The sequence below is a fragment of the Entelurus aequoreus genome, linkage group LG16, assembly GCF_033978785.1.
Source record: "Entelurus aequoreus isolate RoL-2023_Sb linkage group LG16, RoL_Eaeq_v1.1, whole genome shotgun sequence".
Taxonomy (NCBI): Eukaryota; Metazoa; Chordata; class Actinopteri; order Syngnathiformes; family Syngnathidae; genus Entelurus; species Entelurus aequoreus.
This window is the reverse complement of record NC_084746.1, coordinates 7002359-7025322: the sequence shown is the minus strand read 5'-3', so window position 1 is coordinate 7025322 and position 22964 is coordinate 7002359. Positions and strand designations below refer to the sequence as shown.

At 41.4% G+C, this 22964-nt stretch overlaps 1 protein-coding gene across 2 annotated transcripts in view; it reads right to left on the bottom strand.

The window, feature by feature from the left end:
- Positions 1-356: 356 nt before the first annotated feature.
- Positions 357-22964, bottom strand: part of LOC133631550 (guanine nucleotide exchange factor VAV3-like) — a 147367-nt gene continuing 124759 nt past the window's right edge. For both annotated transcript variants that reach the window (XM_062023855.1, XM_062023856.1), the window contains 3 exons: positions 21625-21754; positions 7453-7601; positions 357-1682 (listed from right to left, as the gene is read on the bottom strand). In XM_062023855.1, coding sequence (XP_061879839.1) covers positions 1644-1682; positions 7453-7601; positions 21625-21754 — 318 coding nt within the window. In that variant the 3' untranslated portion in view covers positions 357-1643. The remainder of the gene's footprint in view (positions 1683-7452; positions 7602-21624; positions 21755-22964) is intronic.

Here is a 22964-nt window from a genome sequence, read left to right as displayed (position 1 = left end):
TATTTTTGCCGCTCCCAGTCTGTGGAATGCTCTCCCTGACCACCTGAGGGCGGCACAGACTGTGGATGCTTTTAAAAAAGGCTTAAAAACCCTTCTTTTAAAAAAAAAAAAAAAAAAAGCCTTTTATTAGATATATGCATACTAGTTCTAGCTATTAGGCTGTTCTAGATTTTATTTTAGCCGCTCCCAGTCTGTGGAACGCTCTCCCTGACCACCTGAGGGCACCACAGACTGTGGATGCTTTTTTTTAAAAAGGCTTAAAAACCCCTTCTTTTTAAAAAAAAAAAAAAAAGCCGTTTTTTAGATATATGCATACTAGTTCTAGCTCAGTGGTTCTTAACTTTGTTGGAGGTACCGAACCCCACCGGTTTCATATGCGCATTCACCAAACCCTTCTTTCTTGGAAAAATAAAAAAAATAAACATTTTCAAATTCAAAACAAAGTCATATGTTTTTATAAAAAAAGTGCATGAACATCACCTTGTTCAAAGAACAAAACCAACACAGTACATGAACTCACAACAAATGACACACCTGTAAATCAGATAGAAAATTAGAGGGAATATTATTTGGGGGTATCCATAGTGCGCCGATAGGGAGAAGTTTTTTATTCACACGATGAGTCGGGTGTGACTTGACCTCTGCCGAACCCCTGAGGCCGACTCACCGAACCCCTAGGGTTCAATCGAACCCAGGTAAGAACCACTGTTCTAACTATTAGGCTGTTCTAGTTTTTATTTTTGCCGCTCCCAGTCTGTGGAACGCTCTCCCTGACCACCTGAGGGCACCACAGACTGTGGATGCTTTTAAAAAAGGCTTAAAAACCCTTCTTTTTAAAAAAGCCTTTTTTATATTTATATATGTATATATATATATATATATATGCATACTAGTTCTAGCTATTTGGCTGTTCAAGTTTTCATTTTTATTTATTTTTATTCTCTTTTTATTTATTTTTTTAATACACGGTAGCACTTTGAGGTTGTTTGCTCAATGTAAAGTGCTTTTTACAAATAAAATCGATTATTATTATTATTATTATTATTAAGTTTTTATGTATTCCTGATTACTAGCAAACAAACGGGGGAAGGAACGGTTTGGTCAAGAAGACACTTTTCTGTTCCTAGTCCAGAAAAGGCCATCAAACTAACGCCTTTGAAGTGAACCAAAATGAAGAATGTGGTGACTTTTGGCCTCAAACTCAAATCCTGCGTCATTTTTGGCACTTCCTGTGGGGTCAGGCTGTATCGTGTAAATACCGATAACACGTTTATTCACACCACAATGGAGCGCGTTGGACCTCCAGTTTGTCAGCCAACCCAAATATGGCCACGGCGAGGGCGACTGTCACTGAGTCATCATCAATAATAAGACGAGGTGAGTCACCTAGGAAGGAGGCGAGGGAGTGAGGGGAGGACGGCAGTCTGAACACCGAAGCACTTGTCGAACGATGCTTCCGGAATCCTCGACTCGACATGTGCTCCGCGTCCGTCAGAAGGCGGGGAGGAAGGTTCTGGAGAGCGTTTCCTGTCAGTGTTCTCTGAGCGACGTCACGCCGACGTGGCGAAGGAGCAGCGACAGCGCGGCCACGGCGCCCTGCTGTGGTGGAGGTCACATGGACGTCGAAGTCCAAGTCAGCGAAGTCAGTCCTCTTCTACGAAAGTAGAAGGAAACCAGCCCACCTGGGAAGAAGCACAGAATTGGACATCATTAGAATACATGAGCAGTTGTAGCTGATGTAGTGGTTTCTATTTACATCTACCTCAGTAGAGGCATTTAAGTCCCATCTTAAAACTCATTGGTATACTCTAGCCTTTAAATACACCCCCTTTTAGACCAGTTGATCTGCCGTCTCTTTTCTTTTCTGCTCTGCCTCCCTCGCCCTCGTGGAGGGGGGGGGGGGGGCACAGGTTTGGTGGCCACGGATGAAGTGCTGGCTGTCCAAAGTCGGGACCCGGGGTGGACCGCTCGCCTGTGCATCGGTTGGGGATATATCTGCGCTGCTGACCTGTCTCCGCTCGGGATGGTCTCCTGCTGGCCCCACTATGGACTGGACTCTCACTATTATGTTAGATGCACTATGGACTGGACTCTCACTATTATGTTAGATCCACTATGGACTGGACTCTCACTATTATGTTAGATCCACTATGGACTGGACTCTCACTATTATGTTAGATCCACTATGGACTGGACTCTCACTATTATGTTAGATCCACTATGGACTGGACTCTCACATTATTAGGTTAGATCCACTATGGACTGGACTCTCACACTATTATGTTAGATCCACTATGGACTGGACTCTCACACTATTATGTTAGATCCACTATGGACTGGACTCTCACATTATTAAGTTAGATCCACTATGGACTGGACTCTCACACTATTATGTTAGATCCACTATGGACTGGACTCTCACAATATTATGTTGGATCCACTATGGACTGGACTCTCACTATTATGTTAGATCCACTATGGACTGGACTCTCACACTATTATGTTAAATCCACTATGGACTGGACTCTCACACTATTATGTTAGATCCACTATGGACTGGACTCTCACTATTATGTTAGATCCACTATGGACTGGACTCTCACACTATTATGTTAGATCCACTATGGACTGGACTCTCACTATTATGTTAGATCCACTATGGACTGGACTCTCACACTATTATGTTAGATCCACTATGGACTGGACTCTCACAATATTATGTTAGATCCACTATGGACTGGACTCTCACACTATTATGTTAGATCCACTATGGACTGGACTCTCACATTATTAAGTTAGATCCACTATGGACTGGACTCTCACACTATTATGTTAGATCCACTATGGACTGGACTCTCACTATTATGTTAGATCCACTATGGACTGGACTCTCACACTATTATGTTAGATCCACTATGGACTGGACTCTCACTATTATGTTAGATCCACTATGGACTGGACTCTCACTATTATGTTAGATCCACTATGGACTGGACTCTCACACTATTATGTTAGTTCCACTATGGACTGGACTCTTACTATTATGTTAGATGCACTATGGACTGGACTCTCACTATTATGTTAGATCCACTATGGACTGGACTCTCACACTATTATGTTAGATCCACTATGGACTGGACTCTCACACTATTATGTTAGATCCACTATGGACTGGACTCTCACTATTATGTTAGATCCACTATGGACTGGACTCTCACACTATTATGTTAGATCCACTATGGACTGGACTCTCACTATTATGTTAGATGCACTATGGACTGGACTCTCACTATTATGTTAGATGCACTATGGACTGGACTCTCACTATTATGTTAGATCCACTATGGACTGGACTCTCACACTATTATGTTAGATCCACTATGGACTGGACTCTCACATTATTAAGTTAGATCCACTATGGACTGGACTCTCACACTATTATGTTAGATCCACTATGGACTGGACTCTCACTATTATGTTAGATGCACTATGGACTGGACTCTCACACTATTATGTTAGATCCACTATGGACTGGACTCTCACTATTATGTTAGATGCACTATGGACTGGACTCTCACTATTATGTTAGATGCACTATGGACTGGACTCTCACTATTATGTTAGATCCACTATGGACTGGACTCTCACTATTATGTTAGATCCACTATGGACTGGACTCTCACATTATTATGTTAGATCCACTATGGACTGGACTCTCACTATTATGTTAGATGCACTATGGACTGGACTCTCACACTATTACGTTAAATCCACTATGGACTGGACTCTCACTATTATGTTAGATCCACTATGGACTGGACTCTCACATTATTATGTTAGATCCACTATGGACTGGACTCTCACACTATTATGTTAGATCCACTATGGACTGGACTCTCACTATTATGTTAGATCCACTATGGACTGGACTCTCACACTATTATGTTAGATCCACTATGGACTGGACTCTCACACTATTATGTTAGATCCACTATGGACTGGACTCTCACAATATTATGTTAGATCCACTATGGACTGGACTCTCACACTATTATGTTAAATCCACTATGGACTGGACTCTCACATTATTAAGTTAGATCCACTATGGACTGGACTCTCACTATTATGTTAGATCCACTATGGACTGGACTCTCACACTATTATGTTAGATCCACTATGGACTGGACTCTCACACTATTATGTTAGATCCACTATGGACTGGACTCTCACACTATTATGTTAGATCCACTATGGACTGGACTCTCACACTATTATGTTAGATCCACTATGGACTGGACTCTCACACTATTATGTTAGATCCACTATGGACTGGACTCTCACACTATTATGTTAGATCCACTATGGACTGGACTCTCACACTATTATGTTAGATCCACTATGGACTGGACTCTCACTATTATGTTAGATCCACTATGGACTGGACTCTCACACTATTATGTTAAATCCACTATGGACTGGACTCTCACACTTTTATGTTAGATCCACTATGGACTGGACTCTCACACTATTATGTTAGATCCACTATGGACTGGACTCTCACATTATTAAGTTAGATCCACTATGGACTGGACTCTCACACTATTATGTTAGATCCACTATGGACTGGACTCTCACTATTATGTTAGATCCACTATGGACTGGACTCTCACACTATTATGTTAAATCCACTATGGACTGGACTCTCACACTTTTATGTTAGATCCACTATGGACTGGACTCTCACACTATTATGTTAGATCCACTATGGACTGGACTCTCTCACTATTATGCTAGATCCACTATGGACTGGACTCTCACAATATTATGCTAGATCCACTCGACGTCCATCGCACCGGTTGCCCTGGGGGGGGGGGGGGGGGGGGTGAATACCGGGAGTTTGTCGGGAGAAAATTTCTGCCGGGAGGTTATCGGGAGAGGCGCTGAATACCGGGAGTCTCCCGGTAAAAACGGGAGGGTTGGCAAGTATGATGATTCATAATCCGAAATAAATATAACATTTGGCACAAAATGTGACAATCATTCGACATATTTAATTAGGGTGCCCAAGCCGAAGTTGAAATTGGTCCGAAACAAGCAACAACAACAAAAGTATAATATGATTTTTGCTTGCATGGGCTCCAGCTCCCCCCGCGACCCCAAAAGGGACAAGCGGTAGAAAATGGATGAATGGATGTAAAATGTCTGATACAAGCAGTCCTGCAGCGTGTTTACTTCTGAAAAGCCGGTTAACATCTAAATGTCCTCCAATAAGCACATAAGGTTTTGTTTCTTTCGTGTATTTTAGTCAAGTCATTTACAAAAGGTAAACACGCCATAGGCTACTAGGAGCAAGCAGATACACAACAGCTAAGCACACAATAGCTTACTAGCTAGACACATGTAATACGTGTCCTAACAGAACAATATTGCAGTTTAAAAACAGCACATTTGTCAATATAAACAAGTATCAAATAATTCTGGTTTCATATTTAGTGACGAGTACCAAATTCGGTACTGGTTTAACCCTAATTACCTTTAGACAATGTTACCATTTCCAATGTCAACGAAGTAACTGATTTAAAAAAATTCTCCAACGTCAGTAAGCTAAGGCGCCACGTTTGCAAAAATGTGTAATATACTTTGACTTTCCTATTAACATGCTACTGATTAACATTAGCTATTTTACATGGCAATTTCAACACCTCCGAATTTGGTTAATTACCGTAATTTCCGGACTATAAGCCGCACCTGACTATAAGCCGCACCAGCTAAATTTAGGGGAAAATACAGATTGCTCCATATATAAACCACACCCGACTATAAGCCGCAGGGTTTTGATGTGTAATTAGCGTAGTATATAGGGGTTCCTGCTACCACGGAGGGGATTGTCGGGACAGAGATGACTGTTTGGGAACGCAAAGCGTCCCATTTATTAACTATAAATCTTTCAATCATTCAATCAAACTTTCACATCTTTGACGTGGCGAACAGCATTCGTGCAGAGTACAAATAATACAACGGTGCAAAGTAATACAAAGTGCTCGCATGTACGTTATCAAAATAACCAGCCTACCGGTATATGAAAAGTCAGTCTTTAATCATTGTGTCATCGTCTTCCTCCTGCGTACTAAAACCACCGAAATCCTCTACGTCGGTGTCGGAGAAGAACAGGCCGTATATAAGCCGCACCGTTGTATAAGCCGCAGGGACCAGAACGAGGGGAAAAAGTAGCGGCTTATAGTCCGGAAATTACGGTAAAACTTCAACTAAGATGCACGTTCCAATCAGCTGGTGCGTAATAAGTACAATACTTACAGTACTAACACACATTTTTAGGGTGCAACAAAATACAAGAAGGCAATGACTGAGCTGATGAGCTAACACAGCATAAACTATAGACCAGGGTTTCTCAACCACTGTGCCGTGAGATACAGTCTGGTGTGCCGTGGGAGATGATCTAATTTCACCTATTTGGGTTAAAAATATTTTTTGCAAACCAGTAATTATAGTCTGCAAATGATGTGTTGTTGTTGAGTGTCGGTGCTGTCTAGAGCTCGGCAGAGTAACCGTGTAATACTCTTCCATATCAGTAGGTGGCAGCCGGTAGCTAATTGCTTTGTAGATGTCGGAAACAGCGGGAAGCAGTGTGCAGGTAAAAATGCTTAAACCAAAAATAAACAAAAGGGGAGTGCCCCTAAGAAAAGGCATTGAAGCTTAGGGAAGGCTATGCGGAACAAAACTAAAACTGAACTGGCTACAAAGTAAACAAAAACAGAATGCTGGACGACAGCAAAGACTTACTGTGGAGCAAAGACGACGTCCACAATGTGCATCCGAACACAACATGACAATCAACAATGTCCCCACAAAGAAGGATAAAAACAACTGAAATATTCTTGATTGCTAAAACAAAGTAGATGCGGGAAATATCGCTCAAAGGAAGACATGAAACTGCTACAGGAAAATAGCGAAAAAAGAGAAAAAGCCACCAAAATAGGAGCGCAAGACAAGAACTGAAACACTACACACAGGAAAACAGCAAAAAACTCCAAATAAGTCGGGGCGTGATGTGACAGGTGGTGACAGTACACCTACTTTGAGACAAGGGCTATAGAGATGCATGCTTGGTTATGGTTGAAAGTCATATCCAACAATTGTGACAACGACTTTTTACTGTCAACTGAGTTTAATTTTTTAATGATTTCTGCTGGTGGTGTGCCTCCGGATTTTTTCAACGCAAAAAATGTGCCCTGGCTCAAAAAAGGTTGAAAAACACTGCTATAGACGACTGCCATCTAAGGACTTGGACTTGCAACTGTAATTGAGACTCAGAGATGTGATAATAAAACAAGATGTAACAACTGGGCAGCAGTTTTCATAATCAATAAATGTTATTATCGAAAACATTTATTTTTATTATTAACACACGTGGTAACTTTTCAGCTGACTCACTCTGCCGCCGACCTCTCCCTTCCACCAGCCGTTGGACGTCTTGGTGTGGATTTGGACCACGTCTCCCTGCAGTAGCGGCAGCTCCCACGTGTCTCTGGAGTGGAAGTCGTAGCGAGCCACAGCGACAGACACGACCCTGGGACAAAACACTGACGGGGACAGAGACGAGTGTCACTGCGAACGCTGAGAAAATGCACTCATTTGGAGACTATTTGTCCACGGGAAACATGCACTAAAACATCTCTTTTTAGCAACTAAATACATCTAATTAAAGTCATTCAATAACATCATCAGAGTCTATTAAAAGACTGTTTGACTTGTATCCTCTTTCTAATTTTCATTTATTTATTCACCGTTGCATTTTATTATAATACTTGGTAATTGTATTTGTCCAATTATTATCACTGACGACGTGTATAAGTATTACCATGAAGTGTATTTGAGTTTTATCATATCTGGCTCAGCCAGTGAGTTTGTTCATATCTGGCTCAGCCAATGATATCCAGGAAAGGTTGGATGACGACCACGAAAAGAGTGGTGACTACTTGAGAGAGAGTGAACAGCTCAAAGAGATGGCAACCAGGGTACGAAAGGCCAGCCCCCTGACCTACAGCTCCTGTGAGAGGGCATTCAAATCTTGCTACGAAGAACCCTACAGGAGCAGGTGGATGAGCATCCCAACCGGACGGAATTACTGGTAATGACCCAAGGATATGGACAACGGATTAGGAGTGCAGTCTGTATATGGTCTGCAAGAACTCGAGAGGTCTGAAGAGCCATCAGATTAAGATGGCCTGCCTTAGGATAGAACAAATGAAATAACGCTCAGGAATGGCAGCTAATATGACAGTCTTTGTTGGGCCGGCTGCCAAACCTGGTTAGATGGAGGAGGAGCCAGGTCCGGAGTTTCCCCACAATACCAATTACCTCCAAGCAAAACAAATCACCTCACCCAGCAGAAAATTGGAACAGCGCCGGGTGAAGTGGCCTGTCGACCAACACCAAGGAGTGGACCAAGCTGGGTGGGGACATGGACAAAACCCTGGAACTCCTTTTGAAGGGTGACGCTGATTAGAAACAAGCATAGGAGCTGAGCATTTTGGAGTCGAACAGAAGCAAGAAGCAAAAAACCCAGTAAAGCTTAATCGGTGACCATCATCTCAGTGACACTGCTTAGCCCTTGCAAGGCACTGCTGAACTCTCCAGAACTAGTGTCCCAATTCAACAGTGATGAGCCCACCATGGCAGAGGTAAAGGAAGCGGTCAAAGACCTAGTTCGGTTCACGACCCCAGTGGTGTACACTAGAAGGTCTATAAGCAGTGTCCACGGCTCCTCAAACGTCTGTGGAATATTTTGAAGTGGATATGGGGTTCCCAAAGGAAGATGACTCCAGCCACATCCAGCAGTTCTGTATAATATCACTGCTCAGTGGTGAGAGCAAGATTTTCTTTAAGATAGTGTCCAACGGCTAACCGAGTTCCTCTTGCAGAATGCTTACATAGACACTATTGTCCAGAAGAGGGGAGTTCCTGGAGTGCCTGGGTGTCTGGAGCATACATGAGTGGTGACACAATTGATTAATTTGGTAGCTTTCCAAACCCTGCAACAAAGTGGTCCAAGACTCACAGCAAGATGGTCAGCATGTCCAAGCAAGGATCGTGGACAAGGTGGAAGTGCAGAATCTCGCGAACTCACATGGGCAGAGCTCAGGAGAGCTGAACCTCTGCGCACAAAGTTCCTCATACAGACTGTGTACAATGTTCTCCCTAGGTCGGCCAAGTGGCACATCTGGGGCCTAGCAGGCACTCCAAAGTAACATCTGTGCCAAAGGGCTCCTTGGAGCACATCCTGAGCTGTTGCCCAAAGGGCCTAGGAGAGGGGCGATATCACTGGCGCCACTACCAAAGTTTTAAAATCCTTGTAGTATTCCATTTGCACAGCAAGTCCTAGATAACCCTGAAGCAGTCTATTACCTTTATCAGAGCAGTGTAGAAGGCAAACCATCAGTCCAACTCCTCAGGGGGATCCTCTCCACCGCTTCTGACTGGCAGCTCCAAGTTGACCTAGAAAGGCAACTCATGGTCCCGGCCAACATCGCTAACACTTCACTGCGCCCAGATATTGGAGTCAACCAAGCAAGTGGTGCTACTGGAGCTGACTGGCCCTTGGGAGGACCTGATTTGCAAAGCCAATAAGCGCAAGAGGGCCAAATACTCCAAGCTCACCGCAGAGTGCCAGAGCAGTGGCTGGAAATCCCGCTGTAAAACAACCGTAATTAGTTGCAAAGGTTTTGCAGGTCACTCCCTACAGGGAATGTTTAAACTCCTTGGCATCAGAGGACTGAAGTCAAAAAAAGCCACCAAAGACATCTTTGAGGCCGTAGAAAAGGCCTCCTGGTGGCTGTTGATCCGTAGGGGGATTTGTGTGTGTCTGATCCCCTGGCTGGGTCACCCATTCGAGGGTGTCTGAGGATTAAGACCCGGAACACCCTATGACCCTGGGTTTATCACTGATGACATGTCCAAGGATCACTGTAAGGTGTGTTTGAGTTCTATGAATTGGTATTCATATAAGATAGTCTTGTTCACGAGTGAGGGAAGAGTGGATCGTGAGATCGACAGGCGGATCGGTGCTGCGTCTTCAGTAATGCGGACGCTGTATCGATCCGTTGTGGTGAAGAAGGAGCTGAGCCGGAAGGCAAACCTCTGAATTTACCGGTCGATCTACGTTCCCATCCTCACCTATGGTCATGAGCTTTGGGTTATGACCGAAAGGACAAGGCCGAAATGAGTTTCCTCCGCCGGGTGGCGGGGCTCTCCCTTAGAGATAGGGTGAGAAGCTCTGCCATCCGGGAGGAGCTCAAAGTAAAGCCGCTGCTCCTCCACATCGAGAGGAGCCAGATGAGGTGGTTCGGGCATCTGGTCAGGATGCCACCCAAACGCCTCCCTAGGGAGGTGTTTAGGGCACGTCCGACCGGTAGGAGGCCACGGGGAAGACCCAGGACACGTTGGGAAGACTATGCCTCCCGGCTGGCCTGGGAACGCCTCGGGATCCCCCGGGAAGAGCTGGACGAAGTGGCTGGGGAGAGGGAAGTCTGGGCTTCCCTGCTTAGGCTGCTTTCCCTGCGAAGATGGATGGATAACATTTATATTTTATTCATATATATTTTGAATGTATTAAATTATCAAAATATAAGTTATTGATTTATTTATAACACCCACTTCTGTGAGCAAAAGGGCTGCTTTTACCTTGTAGGAGGCTCCATGCTGACACAAGATGTCACTTCCTTTTAGCCTAATCCTGCTGGTCACTACAGTACGGTGGCCGTGACGTCAAATGAGTGCATTATTTATCGTAGGGAAGTCATGTCATGCAGCAAGACTTGTATATAACGAGAGTGAAGCAGTAGAATGTACCTGACCAGAAAGGAGAGGAGGAGGGAGGAACAAAGCTGCAACCACCAGGAGGAACTACACAGAACAAAACAGCCAAAAAAAAGACAAAGGATGGCGTGAGAGAAAGAAAGAGAGAGAGCCAAGAGAAAGTTAGAAAAAGGTGGGAGAAAGTTGTCAAAGTCAAAGATAAGCCATGATGCAACAATGAGTGGGAGCAAAGAGGCAGTAAAGATCCGACATTAGTGGCGCCCCCTAAGGGTTGAGACAAAATACTTTGTAAGACATACTAGCATACATGTGATATGCATATCCTCAAAGTTTATCATCATTACTTAACAAATGGTTAATGACTTATAATTAGGACCTTATCCACCCGTGTGTGCTTAAGTACTTTTTTACTCGCTTGAAGTTTCTCTTGTTACCCTAGGGTAAACTGGATAACACATTTGCACACTGACAAAGCTTAACTTATTGTTACTATAACAATCTACAAGGTTAATATATAAGGATGCCCGATAATATCGGCAGTCCGATATTATCGGCCGATAAATGCTTTAAAATGTAATATCGGAAATTATCGGTTTCAAAAAGTAAAATTTATGACAATTTAAAACGCCGCTGTACGGAGTGGAGAAGTACAGAGCGCCAATAAACCTTTGAGTGCCGGCCCAATCACATAATATCTACGGCTTTTCACACACACTAGTGAATGCCACGCATACTTGGTCAACAGCCATACAGGTCACACTGAGGGTAGCCGTATAAACAACTTTAACACTGTTACAAATATGCGCCACACTGTGAACCCACACCAAACAAGAATGACAAACACATTTCGGGAGAACATCCGCACCGTAACACAACATAAACACAACAGAAGAAATACCCAGAACCCCTTGCAGCACTAACTGTTCCGGGACGCTACAATATACACCCTCCGCTATCCCCTACCTTTTTTTATTGACTGTGTGAAAATGATTGAACATGCAGTTTTACTCACACTTGTGTCTGTCATTGAAATCCTTGACTCGATGGAATGCTTGTCATGCGTACGTCTGTCGTCATGGTGATTATGTGCAAAAGTGTCTTTCTCCAGCTGGACGCAACTCAACGCAATATTTGTTTACTCGTTATTATAACCACCCTGATGCTATTTGTGATGTTTAGTACAAATGTTTAGTGATGTATCAGGATGAGTTTGTGTGTTTGTTTGCTTTCTAGGGTGAGCTTTAGCAGCTGACAGTTTGTTATTAACTGTCAAAAAAAATCAATGGAATCAATTGATGGATGCTACATTAAAGGCCTACTGAAAGCCACTACTACCGACCACGCAGTCTGATAGTTTATATATCAATGATGAAATCTTAACATTATAACACATGCCAATACGGCCGGGTTAACTTATAAAGTGACATTTTAAATTTGCCGCTAAACTTCCGGTTCGAAACGCCTCTGAGGATGACGTATGCGCGTGACGTTGCCCGGCGAACACGGGTATGCCTTCCACATTGAAGCCAATACGAAAAAGCTCTGTTTTCATTTCATAATTCCACAGTATTCTGGACATCTGTGTTCGTGAATCTGTTGCAATCATGTTCATTGCATTATGGAGAAGGAAGCTGAGCAAGCAAAGAAGAAAGTTGTCGGTGCGAAATGGACGTATTTTTCGAACGTAGTCAGCAACAACAGTACACAGCCGGCGCTTCTTTGTTTACATTCCCGAAAGATGCAGTCAAGATGGAAGAACTCGGATAACAGAGACTCTAACCAGGAGGACTTTTGACTTCGATACACAGACGCCTGTAGAGAACTGGGACAACACAGACTCTTACCAGGATTACTTTGATTTGGATGACAAAGACGCAGACGTGCTACTGTGAGTATGCAGCTTTGGCTTTTTTTTGCGTATGTACGTAACTTTTTTTAAATATATAAGCTTTATGAACCTTGGGTTAGGTGAACGGTCTTTTGGGCTGAGTGATTGTGTGTGTTGATCATGTGTTTGAATTGTATTGGCGTGTTCTATGGAGCTAGGGGCTAGCAGAGGAGCTAGGAGCTAGCATAACACGTACCGTATCGTATGTGCGCGTCACGTACGTAACTTTTTAAAAATATATAAGCTTTATGAACCTTGGGTTAGGTGAACGGTCTTTTGGGCTGAGTGATTGTGTGTGTTGATCAGGTGTTTGAATTGTATTGGCGTGTTCTATGGAGCTAGGAGCTAGCAGAGGAGCTAGGAGCTAGCATAACAAACACGCAGGTGTTATTATGCAGGATTAATTTGTGGCATATTAAATATAAGCCTGGTTGTGTTGTGGCTAATAGAGTATATATATGTCTTGTGTTTATTTACTGTTGTAGTCATTCCCAGCTGAATATCAGGTCACCCCCGGCTCTCACAGCATCTTCCCTATCTGAATAGCTTCAACTCCCCACTAGTCCTTCACTTGCACTTTACTCATCCACAAATCTTTCATCCTCGCTCAAATTAATGGGGAAATTGTCGCTTTCTCGGTCCGAATCTCTCTCACTTCATGCGGCCATCATTGTAAACAATAGGGAACTTTGCGTATATGTTCAACTGACTACGTCACGCTACTTCCGGTAGGGGCAAGCCTTTTTTTTATCAGATACCAAAAGTTGCAATCTTTATCGTCGTTGTTCTATACTAAATCCTTTCAGCAAAAATATGGCAATATCGCGAAATGATCAAGTATGACACATAGAATAGATCTGCTATCCCCGTTTAAATAAAAAAAATTCATTTCAGTAGGCCTTTAAATAAACACCTTCATGAAGATACAGTTGTCTCCAAACTAGTTTTGGATTTTGCTGGTCTTTTTTGATTGGCGTTTTGAATGTGTTGTTCCCTGGCATTGCACGCGTCTCACGGCGGTGCCCACACGAGCTGGCAGTCTACGGGGGCGGCGAATGCTTTACCGAGACGATAACCTATCCCAGAATGCAGTGGGGCTTCAGTCTGCCACTTGAAGGTGAGCGCGGCTGAATGGCAGCGACGCACAAACGCACCTTTGAAGCCGGCAGACTGACGGCGCCGGGAGGAGAATGAGGGGTGTGGCGACGTCACCCACCCACACACACACATACTGGTTATCATTTGGAATGGGGACCAGGTTTTTGATCATCACTTGTCGGGACCACCCTTTCTACAGGTTGTGGAGGCATAAAAAAATTAGGTAAAATGGCCACTGCCCAGTTAGCTCATACACGTCTTTAAATCTCTGGATTGATGAAGTCATGTGCTGATCATTCTTACTGGGGAACCTGGGGGAAAAAGAGTTAATATGGTTCATGGGGACCAAATTTAAATCATTTCGCATAATTCACACAAATTTGTACGTGACTACTGAGGACCATTTAAAAAAAAAAAAATATATATATATGACATGATCCTCAGAATACAGCACTACAGCTGTCCTCTTATAGGAAGTTTCACCACTTAAATGTACCAGCTACAGCCCGATGAGGGGGCTGCTGTGCAAATGTCTCACACTCAAACTAACCAGTAAACATCTTTTATGGGCCAAAGCTTAAAAATCACTAAGGCATCTTCAGAATGGATCTGACTATCATTTAAAAAGGTTTCCCTTTAGGGGACCTGTTTTTTTGGTCCCCATACTGTCAGAGGTCCCGTTACCGGTCCGTGGACCGATTGGTACCGGGCCGCGGGCACACAAGAAATTAAAAAATAAATAAATAAAAATAAATTTTTTAATTTTTTTTTGTTTTTAAATTAAATCAACATAAAAAACACAATATATACATTATATATCAATATAAATCAATACAGTCTGCAGGGATACAGTCCGTAAGCACACATGATTGTATTTCTTTATGACAAAAAAAAAAAAAAAAAAAAAAAATTTAACTACCCCTCCCCCTTCCCCCCGGTCCGTGGGACAAATTTTCAAGCATTGACCGGTCCGCAAGTACAAAAAGGCTGTGGACCACTGCCCTAAAGGTGACTGTGTAAACCAGACCTGGGCATTCGGCGGCCCGCGGGCCACATCCGGCCCTTTGCGCGTCCCTGTCCGGCCCGCGTGAGACCAATCATAAATTACAAAATACATTTTAAAAAGTATCTATGTCGAGTGTGCAATACAACGGTGCTGCTTTTGTTTTGAAAAGCGTTATTTGTATTCAGGGGCGCCGAAAAGGGGGGGTAAAGGAGACGGATTCTAGGGGCCCATTAAAATGCATAATTGTATGTAAAATAGCATCAAAAAAATGTTGCCGCTGTGTTGGGGGCCCTGTAAAGTTTCTTTTCATGGGGCCCAAAATCCCTAGCGGCGCTCCTGTTTGTATTACTTCCGTGTGGACATATGCTCGTGCGCGATTGTGAGGGAATGTGAACAGCGGCAATCACAAAGTACAAAATACATTTTAAAAAACATCTATGTCGTGCGTGCAATACAACTGTGCTGCTTTTATTTTGAAAAGTGTTATTTATGGGCGTATGTGAGTGAAGGTGCACAGCGACAAGTGATGCCCGGTTATCCCCGAGACACTAAAAAGAGAAAAGTTGATGACGAATGCCGTGTTTCCAACAAGACGTGGACTGCCAAGTATTTCTTTACAGAAATTAAAGGTAAAGCCGTGTGCTTAATTTGTGGTACACAGGTTGCTGTGTTTAAAGAATATAATTTGAAGCGCCACTACACGACGAAGCATGAGGAAAAATACCGGAATCTGTCTGATGAAGCGCGCGCAAGGGAGGCTGATGCGTTGATGGTAAAACTGCAAACCCAACAAGGACTTTTTGCCAAATTTCACAACTCCAGAGATGCAGCCATCAGAACAAGTTTCGTCATTTCTCACAAAATCGCCAGAAAAAGTAAGGCGGTTTCTGACGGAGAGTTTATTAAGGAGTGCTTATTGGACTCTGTTGCGCTGATATGCCCGGAGAAGAGGGGGCGCATTTAAGAACGTGTCACTCTCTTGACGCACTGTAACAAGGCGGGTTGAGACCATCGCTGGAAACTTGGAGCTTCAGCTGGAGAACGGAACAGCCGACTTTGACTGTTTTTCGCTGGCTTTGGATGAGAGCTGCGATGTACGTGACACCGCCCAGCTGCTCATCTTCTTACGTGGGATAACTGCAGACTTTCAAACCACGGAGGAGCTGGCAGCCATGCAGTCAATTAAAGAGACAACCACAGGTAATGACTTGTTCACATAGGTAAATGCGTGTTAGGACTGAAATTGGACAAGCTGGCAGGTGTGACAACAGATGGTTGTCCAAATCTGATGGGGAAAAATGTTGGACTTTTAAAGAGGATGCAGAATAAAGTGACAGAAATTGACATTTTTGCATTGTATTATACATCAGGAAGTGTTTTGTATAAAGTTAAATTAGGTTAAATTAAATTATTATTATTATTATTTATCTTACGGTATATCAAAAATGTAATTGAAATATTGTCGGTGTGGCCCTCCAGCAGTGCTCAGGTTGCTCATGCGGCCCCCGGTAAAACATAATTGCCCACCCCTGGTGTAAACAGAGCGATGTCCCCATTAAGTAAGCATTGCCAGAACACACACACACACACAGACACACACACGCGCAGGCTAACTTTGTCGCGGCTGCGGCCCTTGTTTACACGCTTGTTACAGAATTTTAAGTCCGGCCGCTTTTTATTTGCAAACTTTTTTTCCCTGAGTATCGGGGAGTGAGGGTTTTCCCCGCAGATTTGCGTCAAAGGCGGCCGTCAGACTCGTCTTCCTTCCTCTCTACTTGGCCGCCCGTCCAAGTGACATGTCGTGTCCTGTCAGGAAGATTGTGCATCCATCTGAGAGGCGGGCGTGCGAGTGGAGTGTGACGCTCCGACCAGGAGAGGCTCCTGGTGCTCTGCCCGGGGGCATGGGCCTCTAACTGGAAGCACCCCCTGCGAGCACGGTGAGCTTCCAGCCTTCTCGCCATTCCTTTCCCTTTCACTTTAACATCAATAATGCACAATCCGAGCGACCAAATGTATGGACCTACCTACACCTGCCTATCGAGAGTATCAACTGACCGTATCTCACAAAAGTACATCCTTTCACCATCTAGTCAGGGGACAGTACCATACAACTTAGACTTACACTTCCTTTTATTGTCAAATTTGAACTTTACAGTACAGATAAGAATGAAATTTCGATGCATTAGCTCGTTGTAGTGCAGGATAAAAGAGCAATAAGGTGCAGATATAAAATAAGTAGATTACTATACAGATAAATATATTGCACTTTTGCATATGCATCCACGTTTATGGATGTATGTTATATTGTCTTTATATATATATATATATATATATATATATATATATATATATATATATATATATATATATATGTATATATATATATATATATATATATATATAAGTGCTATACTTTAGAGTAGTCTGTGCACAGCTGGTTTAGCAGTATAGATTTAAAACACAGACATTATTGCGTCAATATTTGTCGCGCGCAGTTTTTCAGGACTTATGCAGATCCCAAATACAGATCAGCAGGTACCAGAAGGCAAGAAAAGTTGCTTTTGCATAATATTGCAATAAACAAAACGACAGATAATATGTCTTACCTTATACACACACCATAATAATGCTTGTATGTTTAATGCGCCGACAATCCATCAAGCGGTGCGGCTTCATAGCTTACCAAAGTCGTACTAAAACATTTTGATAGATTTTTGAGCGCCGTGTGTAAGGTTCTATATTTTCAATGGAACATGTAAAATGTTGGTGTTTACTTGAGTCACATTGCCATCATATTGCAGTCGACACGTATCTCTCATGTTTGACTGCCATCTACTGGTCACACCTATCATTACACCATGAACCAAATAAAATTGCTTCGAGGTCGGTAAGCGAAACCAGAATTAATCCGTATATTAGCCAAGGATGTCGCTGTGGCTTGTGCAGCCCTTTGAGACACTCGTGGTTTAGGGCTACATAAGCAAACATTGATTGATTGATTGACAGTGTTGGGACTACTTTGTAACGCGTTACTGTAACGCCGCTACTTTCGGCGGTAAATAGTAATCTAATGCGTTATTTTTTATATTCAGTAACTCAGTTACCGTTACTACATGATGCGTTATTTTACGTTATTTTTTATGTAGTATTGGCTAGAAACTGAGAATATCTGAGTGTGTTTTATTGGAGCGCTGCGGAAGAGGCGACAAGGAAGAGGCGCTGTCTGTGTGTATGTGTGTGTGTGTGTGGGAGGGGGCGTGTCTGTGTTTACTAACAAGACATGGCGAAGCCTGAAGCCGAGTTTCTTAACATGGAGATATTCTCACTACTTCTCTTGGTCGAGCACAAAGAAAAAAACATTGTAGTAAATGTAAGTTGTGTCTTGGATCAAATATCCTATCCTAGCAATTCAAATCTGCTGAAACAGCTACAAAAGCAACACGCTTTGACGAAGCTAGTAAAGAGAGACACACTTAACCTCCTAAGCAACAGCGGCTGCATTTTAACGAGGCACTGCGCACTGAAGGTACACACTCTGTCAATTCTCTTATATACTGTTGCTCTTTCATTCTAGACTTCTAGAGTGTTTGATTATCACATTACTCTAAATGTATAGACTATAAAGTTCACAAACATAAAGAGGGATGCTAGTGGGCCAGGCCAATCTTTCCATAAACTGAAACTGGGGAAATGTGTAGTGTTCTGGGCTTCAGACATGATTTTATTTCAGAATTCCTTGAGAGAGAAAAACGCCTGGTTAGGCTTTGAGTATGTAGTGTGTGCCTTCCTTGGTTTACAGCTATGTTGTTATTATGCTGTTTGTTACTTATGTATGTTATGTGGCAGCTATTTAAAATAGTTTTGTCCATTTTTTCTGGCCTGAAACAAATTGGCCCTTTGAAACATATCTTTGTCTTTGTGTGTTGTATGTAGACCACGTTGCTTAGCAGAGTTCAGTGATGCAAATGCATGTCAAGTTGATCAACAGATTGTATTATTCTCCAGTGCAGTAACAGTACTGAAATGAAGGCTTAAAAGGGCATTAAAGGGGGCCTTAAAAAAAAAATATATATATATATATATATATATATATATATATATATATATATATATATATATATATATATATATATATATATATATATATATATATATATATATATATATATATATATATGTCTTAACTTCACCCTCACCTACGAACCCACGCCAGGAAACCAACCAAAAAGGAGCAGAAAACGAAACAACATTATCTGGTACAACCCCCCATACAGCACAAACGTCTCAACTAATATTGGCCACAAATTCCTCACCCTGATCGACAAACACTTCCCCAAAGGCAACACCCTAAGAAAAGTATTCAACAAGAACAACATTAAATTGAGCTACAGCTGCATGAACAACATACGACAAATCATTTCAAACCACAATAAAGCAATTGAAAAGGAGCCGTCCACCACCAGGCAACACGACTCCAAAACCGACAAAGGCTGTAACTGCCGCAAGAAACCTGATTGCCCTCTCAACGGGGGGTGCTTACAACCATCAGTCGTTTACCAAGCAAAGGTAACACGCACGGACATTAACACATCCGACACATATGTAGGATTAACTGAGGGAGCATTCAAAACCAGATGGAACAATCACAAAGCCTCTTTCAGAAGCAAAAGCTTGCGGAACACTACAGAACTCAGTAAACACATTTGGAACCTCAAAGACAATAATGTTGAATATTCGATAACATGCCAAATTCTTGCATCCAGCACACCCTACAACAGTGGTAATAAAAGATGCAACCTATGCTTAAAAGAGAAACTGTTTATTATATACCGTCCAGACTTGTCATCCCTCAACAAGCGCAGCGAAATTGTATCAGCATGCCGTCACAGAAGGAAACACCTCCTAGGTAACACATGAGCCAATCACCACGCCCCCACGCCTGCCTGTACCCACCCGCCCTGTGCCCTATATAAACCATGGTATGTGAATGCTTCCATTAAAATCTCCTGACGATTGAGGAAACCCTCATGAAACAGGCCTGTAGAGATTAAATAGTCTTGTGATTTTTTCCCACACATACATATATATATATATATATATACATATATATATATATATATATATATATATATATATATATATATATATATATATATATATATATATATATATATATATATATATATATATATATATATATAAGTAACTAAATAGTTACTTTTCACAGTAACGCATTACTTTTTGGTGTAAGTAACTGAGTTAATAACTGAGTTACTTTTGAAATAAAGTAACTAGTAACTGTAACTAGTTACTGGTTTTCAGTAACTAACCCACCACTGTTGATTGATTGATATTAGGCGTGCCATTTTACAAGGCGCACTGTCGAGTTTTGAGGATTTTAAGTGCGTTTTATAGTCCGGAAAATACGGTACTCTAAACTGCATCAGTTATATAGTACTGGCCCTTTAAGGGATTTAATAGTATTGTCATAAAAATGCTTCCTACAGAAATTGGATGGGTGCCTATTGCATCGTCATTCCCTACTCTTAGTGTCTTAACACCTCATTTACGCACCTTCTCCTTCCAAGATGGCATCACTTGCAGCTTTCAGGAATCTGCTTGCTAGGCTACACAAGTCGCACAAACATGCACGCAAAATTCGAAGCTAATACTCCGACTGAAAACACTTTTTTCCCCCCATGTAGTCATGTCTTTAATGAAATTATCTCACACACTCCCTTTGACTTTTCAAGTTATTTCCATTAGAGGAGGAAAAAAAATCCAAGAATTTTCACGAGATGTAAATATCGTGAAAAAGACACATCGCCCTCTACTGGCCTGGCATGCATATTACACGTGTTGCTGCAGGTCCATGTAAATAGGATCCATTTGAATGCGGTCATTGCCAAATTGAACGTACATTAGTTGCGACTGAAAGTGGAAAATTAACAACAATACGGCCTCCGACTAATCCTATGCTATAAACGCCTCAAATTAATTCAAATCTTTGAAGATGTGTTTTAATTAGAGATGTCCGATAATGGCTTTTTTGCCGATATCCGATATTCCGATATTGTCCAACTCTTAATTACCGATTCCGATATCAACCGATACCGATATATACAGACGTGGAATTAACACATTATTATGCCTAATTTTGTTGTGATGCCCCGCTGGATGCATTAAACAATGTAACAAGGTTTTCCAAAATAAATCAACTCAAGTTATGGAAAAAAAATGCCAACATGGCACTGCCATATTTATTATTGTAGTCACAAAGCGCATTATTTTTTTAAAACATGCCTCAAAACAGCAGCTTGGAATTTGGGACATGCTCTCCCTGAGAGAGCATGAGGAGGTTGAGGTGGGCGGGGTTGGGGGGTTGTATATTGTAGCGTCCCGGAAGAGTTAGTGCTGCAAGGGGTTCTGGGTATTTGTTCTGTTGCGTTTATGTTGTGTTACGGTGCGGATGTTCTCCCGAAATGTGTTTGTCATTCTTGTTTGGTGTGGGTTCACAGTGTGGCGCATATTTGTAACAGTGTTAAAGTTGTTTATACTTCCACCCTCAGTGTGACCTGTATGGCTGTTGGCCAATTATGCCTTGCATTCACTTGTGTGTGTGAAAAGCCGTATATATTATATTATAAATTTGACTTTTTGAAACCGATAATTTCCGATATTACATTTTAAAGCATTTATCGGCCGATAATATCGGCAGTGCGATATTATAGGACATCCCTAGGTTTAATTCCCAGTGTTTCCACCTGTCAGGATGTAGTTTGCGATGCAGACTTACCGCTGCCGGTCTTGGTCACGGCCCAAGGCGAGTTTTCGTTGTTGAATTCCCGGTAAGGGACCCGCAGAGTGGTGTCGAGACTGCTGAAGCCTTCTTTTAACGAGTGCTGCTTGTAGTATTCCACCAAGTCCTGCAAAAAAACAAAAACGCAAAAAAACCAAGAAAAACACAAATCAGCAAAAAAAAACAATAAGAAAGAAAGCAAAATTAAAACAAATGTTTGTGTGTGGAAAAAGTATGCAAAACTAATTACTGCTTTTATTGCAATGTGCAATCAATAAAAACACTTTGAGTGCAAAAGTAGTGACAATTATATTTTAGCTTGTTTTGTCGTTTTTACTGTATAGCTGCAATGCAAATTTGGAATTCTAGTTCAGTTGTAGTTTCAGTCAACAGGAAATAGTCCATTTTTACAGCATATGCACAATTATACACTGCAAAAACTGAAATCTAAGTAAAATTAAATATCTCAACTAAGGGTGATATTTGCTTATTTTCTGTCCGATAAGATAATTCTTCTCACTAAGCAGATTTTATGTTAGAGTGTTTTACTTGTTTTAAGGGTTTTGGTCCTAAACGATCTCAGTAAGATATTACAGCTTGTTGCTGAGATTTGATGACCTATATTGAGTAAAACATGCTTGAAACTAGAATATCAATTGTTGCAAAGCTGTGTCATCAACACTCACAAGTATAAAACTACTTTTTTAAAGTAATAATTTCTTACTTCAAGCATGAAAAAAAAAAATAATATGTGCATATCATTATGTCAAGATAATGGCACTAGCATTTACTCAATTTAAGAATATTTTTTAACATATTGAGCAAAAAGGTCTAATTTTTTTTCTACCAAGAAAAGTGCACTTGTTATTAGTGAGAATATACTTATTTTAAGGTGTTTTTGGGTTCATTGAGGTTAGCTCATTTTACTTGTTTTGGAAAGTCTTGACAAGCCGAATTTTCTTGTTCTATTGGCAGATTATTTTGCTTAGTTCAAATAAAATACCTCAAATTTTTGTATTTTTTTCTTCTTATTTTTGAACACTGACTTTTTGCAGTGTAGCTTTTTGTTAAATCCTTTTTCTATTTTTTTTGTATTTGCACTATTTTGAATTAAAACAATTGTATTTGTTATTTATCCAGCATACGGTAATGAAACTAATAACAAAAACAACAAATGTATAAAAATATGAAATAATACATGATTAAAAACAAGTAATATAATGTAAAAATATAATAATTAATGTAAAAAAAATTAATATATATATATATAATTAATATACAAAAATCTATTAATTAATATAAAAAAATATAATAATTAATGTAAAAATATAATATTT